The following is a 7,913-nucleotide window of genomic DNA, read 5'->3' as shown; positions in this document are numbered from 1 at the left end:
CTGGTGGGGCCCCGGCAGAGCCGAGGGGTACGTGATGCTCAGCAGCCGTAGCGGCTGCCCACGGTGCTCACCCGCTCTCCCAGCTCCCCGCCTGCAAACCCCTGGCCAAGGCGGCTCTTGGCCAGGGGGCTGCATCTCAGGTGGCTGAACCTTGCAAACAGCCCTCCCAAATACAGCCCCCAAACCGACCAACTGCCATGGGCCAACCATGCCATTTTACGCACTCACCCCATCCCAAGAGATGGGGCAGCTTCCAGAAAGACCTGAGTCGATGCAGGCTTTGTCCCTGGCCCTGCTGCAGCCGGGGAAGGCACAGGTTCAAAAGCACCGACTCCAGTAGCCCCTCCAAGTCCCGGACATGGTGGGGGGCCGGTGGCCGCTGCTGAAATAGGTTATTTGTTGGCCATGTAGCTTTAAGCTCACATAGGTTTTGCTGACGGCGGGCCCACAGGAGAACGGAGATGCAAGCCAAAGGCGCGAGCAAACAGCACAGGGTGGCTAACCCTGGCCAAGCCCTGGCTACCACCCCCGCCCGTGGGGCTACAAGTCCCAGTGGGGAATTTTACTCCTGCAGCCAAGAAGTCCTCGGGCCAGGAGAGCAGGAGGGTGTGTTGGGATCCCAGACGGCGCGGGGGCAGGCGGGAGCGGGGACACGTGGTCCCCGCCGTGTCAGCAGTGACGCGTGTGCATGCCGGCCCTGACGCACCCAGCGCGTCCCCGGGGCTTTGTCTGGGGCAGCCCAGCACAGGGGACGCTGGCTCTCCCCCACAGCTGGGACAGCTCTTCTCTGGCGGGGCTTTTTTTCGGTTCAAGGCTGTGCTGGTGCAGGAACGAGCTGGGCAGGGGAGGAAGAGGCTGTGGGCACTTCTAGGCAAAAAGCATCCCTCTTGGAGCTGCCCCGTGGTCCAAACGCTCCCTTTTCGGTGCCCAGCTGGAGCTTCCCAGCAGCACCGGCCACTTGCAGAGCTCAGCAGCCCCGGCATAGTCACTCGGCAGCGGTGGCTAGCATGGACAGCCGTGTATGCCGCAGCCCCTTCGCACTGGCCAGGCAGCCGAACACCTCGCCCTGGGGGTCCCAGACATCCAGAGCTGGGACAGCAGCGGAGCTGCAGGCAGCTGCACAACAAACTCACCCCACAGTACAGCTTCTGATGTGCTCCCCAGCCTTTAACAGCAACGTCCCCCAACCTCTTCCCTTGTGGTATGCAAGGACTGAAAACAGCATCTGGGGATGCGGCCATGGCAATCCTCCCCCAACGCAACCCTCGGCCTGTCCTTAGGACAGCCGTGGTGCCTCTGCTTTACCCACCCATCTCAGCGATGCCGTAGCTCCTCCACCAGCACCCCTTCTCCACCCAGTGGCATCTTCCCGGGTGGCTCCACACCAAAGACTTCAGGATGCTCTGCGGCATCGACTGTCCCAGTGCCTGACCCTGGTGGGATGCAGCCCACAGGACCTTCTGCCTATAAGCAGGGTGCCCTGTGGACGCACATCCAGAGCTTTCCCGGCAGGCTGATGTCGGACACTACCAGGAGGAGGGAAATGGGGTGCTTTGCTCACACCACCTGCATGCGCAGACCTCCCTGGCTTTGAAATCTAAAGGAGCTACCGTCCGATCACCAGCTGGCAGGGTGAGCTCCTGCAGGAGTTGCCTGGCTCCCAGGAAGGGATGGTGCTGGCACTGCCCCTGCCTGCTCACTGCTCAGCGATGCCCGGGTGAGCAGCCCACAAGCAACAAGCAAGAAGAGCCCATCCCTTCCTCCCAAGTCAGCTCTGAAGCCCCAGCTCTAAAGCTGTGGCAGCTCCTCAGGGATGAGGGCAAGCAGGGATCCCTCCCACCAGCTAGAGGACAGCTACGTCTCAGGTGTGACGGTGCCTCAGGGCTCCCTCCCCATGGCCAGATCCACGGGAGGAGTGGTACTGTCCCTGTATCCCGCTGCAGGGATTCTTCCTGCAGGGAAGCATGTAGCCATTCCGTTGTTATCAGCTGCAAGGAACAGCATAGCTGAGCCAGTGCAGGAAGCCTGGGCAGCGTCCGCCGGCTCCCCCTGCCCTTCCAGCTGCCCCTCTCCCCAAACCCGAGTGCCAGCCGGGAGGGAAATGTCCCCTGAGGCAGCCTCTTGATATGAAACCCTGGGAGGATGCAATGAACCACCCGGGTGATCCCTGACTGCAACACAGAGAGGAGGATGGAGAGCCGGCGTGTGCCACGCAGCGCACTGGACAAGGGCAGTGACACGCTGAGGGTGACCTCGTCTGTCAGAAAGCCGGTGGCTGGCCTCACGGGGGGCACAGACGCAGCAGAGAGACCCCCAAAGCTGGCGGGAAACGTCCCCCAGCCAGGCTGCCAGGCCCACGGGGCCAATCCTGCTGCCGGTCCCTTGTGGCACAGCTGGGCTGGGGTCTGTTCCCTGGGTCCCAGTGGCTGTAGCACTTCAGGTCCCCCTCCTCTTCCTCTCCACAGCAGGGCCAGCGTCCGTCTGTCCGTCCATCGGTGGTTTCAGCCTTCAGCAGGCCTCCGCAGGGACACAGGCAGGTGGCCACAGCCCTGGGTGGCCACAGGAGGCCACGGTTTAGGTGGCCCGGCCAGGTGGCAGGCGTTTGCTGTCCAGAATGGCCTTCCAGTCATCGGTCCAGGACTGCAGCCGGCGGCTGGGGGGCTTCAGCTGCAGGTGCTTGTTGTGGCAGGCCGTGAAGAGCACGTGCTCCCAGCTGGGGTTCAGCTCAGCCCCTGCAAAGCAAGGAGAGAGGTCGGGCTTTCTGGATAATTCCTCTGCAAGATGCAGAGGCTGACCTTACCCCAACATGAGGAGCCTGCGGATGCAAACCCCTAACAAGATCCTAATCAGCCGGGCAGGGACCAACACCCATCACCCCCCGATGCCGTCTGCCCCTTGGGGCTGCCTCCGGTCACTCCTGCCACCTTGCACCTCTCTTACCTGTTATATCAGGTCTGTCGTCTATAAGCAGGTCAGCAGAAACCACCGTCTTATCTCGCGTCAAAACAATCTGCTCGAGAAACTCGGGGCCGAAGTGCTTCTCCACCCAGGCGTACTGGAAGGCGAGGGGCGAGCGGTGAGCGCGGGCACGGGAAGGATGATGGATGGGGCAGGGGCTGCTCGGCAGAGTGGCAGCAGAACCCGGCACTAGCCCTGGCCTCCACATAGGGAGGACATCTTGCTTAATTAGTTTGTTAGTGAGAAGGATTCGGATGCTGCTGGAGCACAAGTTCTCCTAAAGCCAAGCAGCTTTTGACATCATGATGAAATATTAAGATCGCGTGCCTCAGTGCATGCAAATGGCAGAGCTCGGCCAACAGCAGAGCTGCCACTCCGCAAAGATGCTCAGGAACAAAACTGGTGGAGCAGGGAAATACCGCTGCCATTTTACAGCCGGAAGCATGCGGGGTCAGCTGGCTTTTGCCAGGCAGTGTGGTACAGGATGGGGAGCTGGGATTCGGACCTGCTCACCTTCTCATACGGGCAGTAGCGATAGTTCTTGATCGGGCTTGTGCAGATGAACACGTCGGTGCTGCCACAAGGAGAGAAATGGGGGCAGAGCATCACTCCATGGCCAAACACGCTGATCAGACCCTGCTCCCCCTCGACATGCACCCGTCTGCCTCTGCAAGGCCCCACTCAGTGCCTAGGCAGGCAGGCACCCGAAACAGACCCCCCTGCCACACACTGGGGCGATTTAGGACGTTAATCCTCCATCTGGCAGGATCCCATCCCCAGCACGTGTACCCACACCTGAGGCACAGGCACGTTCCCCTTTTCGCCACCCTTGCTGGGAACAGAGTTGAAGGGAAGGGGCTACACATGGCTGATTTTCTTGGTGGCTGCTCTGGGAGTCGAAGCCCTGTCCCTCCTCCCACGCCCGGCAGGCTGGTAGGCATTTTTAACACTGATGTATTCAGCGCTTCCGCCGAGAGGAGGATGAGCCTGCAAAGCCACTGCTGCTCCCCCGTCCCTGCCCCAATACCACAGGCAGGTTCCTACTCACTCTGCCAAATTTGCCATTTGCTTCACAGCTTCCACAGCCCCAGGGAGCGGGTCCAGCTCCATGAAGAAGTTCTTGGATTCCCAGATGCTGATGGCTTTCTCCTGTGAGGGGTAAGAGAGCGGTTATTGCACAGGGCTTCTTGCTACTCTTCTCCTTGTACATGCATCTTGCCCACCCCTGGCTAGGACAGAGGATGGTGACAGCGAGAAAGGTGGGAGCCCTGGCTCCCTTCCCCTCCTGCTAACCCGCCTTGCCTCTGTGGGTGCCTCTGCTCCCCACCTGCCAACCTGCACCCATCCCATACAATTGAGATCAGAGATGCTCTGGAGCAGGCTTGGTTTTGCCCGTTCAGCCCCAGACACAGAGGGAGCAGCACGTTCCTTCAAGGCAAAACACAACAGGTTGTCCCAAATCAAACCAAACTCCGGGTCTGTGTCCGGAGGGGCACTTCCACATGGATCCATCTGACATGGCCTGGTAGCCCTGCTGAAACGTGATGCTGTTCAGCCACAGATGCTGTCTGGCCTATTTGTCTCAATCAGATCACTTAAAATAGCAGCCGGGCTGCTCTCGTAGGAGATAGTGTATTACAGGATGAACTACATGTCAGGATGAATGCAGATGCTCTTCCTCAGGGATGCCTGGGCAAGGTCTACCAGGCAAATAGAGCATCTCCAGGCAAGGGTTTGAAACGCTTAACATCCAGGTGGGCAGCCGGGCTGCACCGGTACGGCGCACAGGGAGCAAAACCTTGGGACAAGGGCAGAGTCCAGGGGCTGCCTGCGATGGGTCCAGCGCAGCTCTAAGGAACGGCATCCCCTGCACTCCCTCAAACAGGTAACGGCTTGTCAGCCACCAAGCAAAGCAATTATTTTGCACAGACAGGGGGTCCTGGGGGAGGAGAGCCTGGGAGCGCTGCAGCGTGGCTGCCGGCGGAAGCAGCCCTGTCCTGGCGTTGCAATGCAGCCGAGCAGCTGCGGCTGGGAGAATTTTTGAAGGGAGCCGTGCCCTGAAGGATTGATCTTGATTCTGAGCACCTCTGTCTTTGTATTTGAGGAAGGGGAATAGGGACAAAAAGAACTTTAAGCCCATCCTGGCCTTCTTGCATTGCACAGTTTGGAGGTGCCATCAGGAGCATCAGGGTAGGGGAGAGCAGCCTCAGTAATGCTTCTACGCCAGTTCTTACAGCTCATAGCAACAAATAGGCTGGCTGGACACACCAGCTTGACTTGCAGCTCCCTCCTGCCTGATTAAGTGGGAATCTAGTGGACAACCACCACGTTTTGCCCTTACTATGCCTGTACTGGGGGAAGAAAGCAGGCAACCATGAGCAACTGGGGCTTTACTGGGGGAAGAAAGCAGGCAACCATGAGCAACTGGGGCTTTACTGGGGGAAGAAAGCAGGCAACCATGAGCAACTGGGGCTTTACTGGGGGAAGAAAGCAGGCAACCATGAGCAACTGGGGCTTTGCTGGGAAATGCAGGCTCAGGGCAGCAACACCCCAGAGCAAACCCAGGGCTCATCGGGGAGTCATATTCTGCTTCATCCTGCTGGCTGCCCACGCCAGGACACTGGCTGCGCACCTTGCTTGCTCTCAGAAAGATGAATGCATGAACCGTGACATATTTGGGCACTGAGCATTTAATGTGCCATGCCAGACTCAAACCCTGCGTTTCTCAAAAAAATCCCAGATAACGCGGGAAGACCAGACACCCAACTTAAAAGGAGAGACTACTCCGATCAACTGTTGCGCTCTTCCCTTTTGGCCGAGCAGCAGCAAACGTCGGTGGTTCGGAGGAGGGAAGAAAAGCCTTCTTTGTACATGTTCACAATGAAACGACGCTGATTCGGTGCAAGAGAGCCAGCAGAAATGCCTGCTGGCACCACGACAAGAACAAGAACAGCCACCCTAGCAGCGTGCCACAGGGCCAGGCAAACATTCAAACTCCAGTTGCTTTAGACCGGTGAGCAGCGAGGTTTTATTTTTAAGATACTGACTATAGTTGCACAAGAGACATCTGAGCAACGTGGCCTGATGCAGCAAAGCACTTCAAACAACGCTGAAGTGTTTTCTTACAGCAAGGGCTTCCGCAGCTATTCTACTTCCACTTATGTGAAAAAGCATTTTGCAATCAAGCTCGATGGGGGAAGAACTAAGCTCATCTTGAAGAAAGGACTCGCTCAGCTCCCAGAGCCAGAATAACTCCCTATGGCACAGCAGCCAGCAGGCTGCCCAGCAAATGGAAAAATCCCCCAGGCTGGGAATCCCACCACGTGCCGGGCAGGACAGACCCTCGATTTCCTTCTTCTTCTCTCTCCCCATGAGCAATTTCCCTGCCCACCCAGGGCTCCCCATCCTTTCCAAGCCGGTGTGGGCAGTGTATTGCTGAGCTGTTGTTCTCCCTTTCAGGACTGGGACCTTCAGCTCATTGGACTCTCTTGCACCTATTTTCTGGTCTCCTGCAGCAGGTCGATGGTGCGCTCTGACGAGGGGGGACTGGAACGGCCCATGTGCCCATAGCCACAGAGCGGCTCCTACTGTCTTTATCCCCGGTCTGAAACCACAGCTGAAATCAGGGCTGCCCTGAGGTCAGCCTGTGGAAATTTTACTACTTGTTCAGTCCAAGGTTTTGGTGGTTTTACGTGAGCGCAGCAGACACAAGATGAGCTCACTTCATTTAACACATCCAAAGTAGTTAAGGTCAAGAAAAAAAAATAGAGTTATCGTGCATTACCCCTGCCAAACTTTTAGCATCTGCCTTAGTGTATGACTGATGTCCTCCATTCCCCTTTCATCAAGCCCAGCGAGAGAGGACACGTTATTCCTTCAGCTCATCAAGCCGTTTGGGACTCTGCCAGCAGGAGAGTCCCGAACCTTATTCACGTGCCCTTCCTCCTAGCCACCAGACCACTAACGACAAGAGTACTTTTATTTGCCATAACACCATTCAACTAGCGCAATCGCAACCCGCAGATGAGACCACAGCCATCCCATCGAGATGGGAAACTTGCAGAGGCAGAAACCAACTTTCTGCAGCACTCAGCGCTTCGTTGAATCATAAAGTACAACATAAAGAGAGCTTCTGCTTTTAGGCTTTAATTATTAAAATGAATACAAGAATTTTCAGGTATGGGAGGGCTTGGGGTTGTTTTAATTTTAAGTAAGCCTTCACATGAAGCATCAATTGCATGCTTTGCTCTCAACCTCTCTGCTGTGTCCCACCCCTCACATTGCTGCTGAGAAATTAAATAACGCACCTACGAGCAGTAGCGACCCATGCGGCTTGGCCAAAACGGAGGTGGAAAAACCCAGCTATGCAATTGGGGGTATTTTAAAACAACCAGATGTTCAAAGATCTCCTTTCCTTGCATTTATCTCCATCCACGCATGCAGGGAAAAAAGAGACAGATGTGCATAAAAACCCGCTGGATTTCTGGGAGAAGAGGCACCGCTGGGAGCCCTCCTGTGTGCAGACCTGTACCTGTGTTTCAGTGGGAGCTCCGGCCAGCACCCACAGCCCTCCCCAACGCTGCACCCACGAGCTGGGGGCCAGTGGGTCCCGTGGGGCCAGAGCCCCAGCTGCACGATGTAGGGGGAATAAGAGCCACGCGCAGAGCCGGGGGATGCATAGACTCACACTCAGCTCAGGTCCCAGGCGCCCGTATTGCTCCGACACCCAGAAGCCCCTCCGGTCCTCCAGGGCAATGTAGGGCTTGTCGGGGTACCTGGCCCTGAATTTCTTGAGGAAGCCTCCCTCGAAGTCGGCCAGCACCCCGTCCATGTCCACCAGCACCCGCAGAGCCCTGCGAGACCCCGCTGCGGGGCTGACCCCTCTGCTCAGCCCTGCGAAGGGTCCGCAGCGCCGAGGCCGCAGGTGCAAGAAGCTGCTCAGCAAAATCATGGTG

The 7,913-nt window shown here is 57.6% G+C and overlaps 1 protein-coding gene across 1 annotated transcript; it reads right to left on the bottom strand.

Moving 5' to 3' along the window:
• Positions 1 to 832: 832 nt before the first annotated feature.
• Positions 833 to 7,909, bottom strand: NT5M (5',3'-nucleotidase, mitochondrial). Its single transcript, XM_009635310.2, has 5 exons — positions 7,646 to 7,909; positions 4,007 to 4,107; positions 3,472 to 3,532; positions 2,941 to 3,055; positions 833 to 2,732 (listed from the first exon to the last, which is right to left on the bottom strand). Exons 1-5 carry the CDS (start codon positions 7,907 to 7,909, stop codon positions 2,575 to 2,577), a joined length of 699 nt encoding a protein of 232 aa, XP_009633605.1. The 3' UTR covers positions 833 to 2,574.
• Positions 7,910 to 7,913: the final 4 nt, after the last annotated feature.

The sequence above is a fragment of the Egretta garzetta genome, unplaced genomic scaffold (assembly GCF_000687185.1).
Source record: "Egretta garzetta isolate BGI_Z169 unplaced genomic scaffold, ASM68718v1 scaffold83, whole genome shotgun sequence".
NCBI classification, from domain to species: Eukaryota; Metazoa; Chordata; class Aves; order Pelecaniformes; family Ardeidae; genus Egretta; species Egretta garzetta.
The sequence above is the reverse complement of the archived record's forward strand: the minus strand, read 5'-3'. Positions and strand labels throughout refer to the sequence as shown.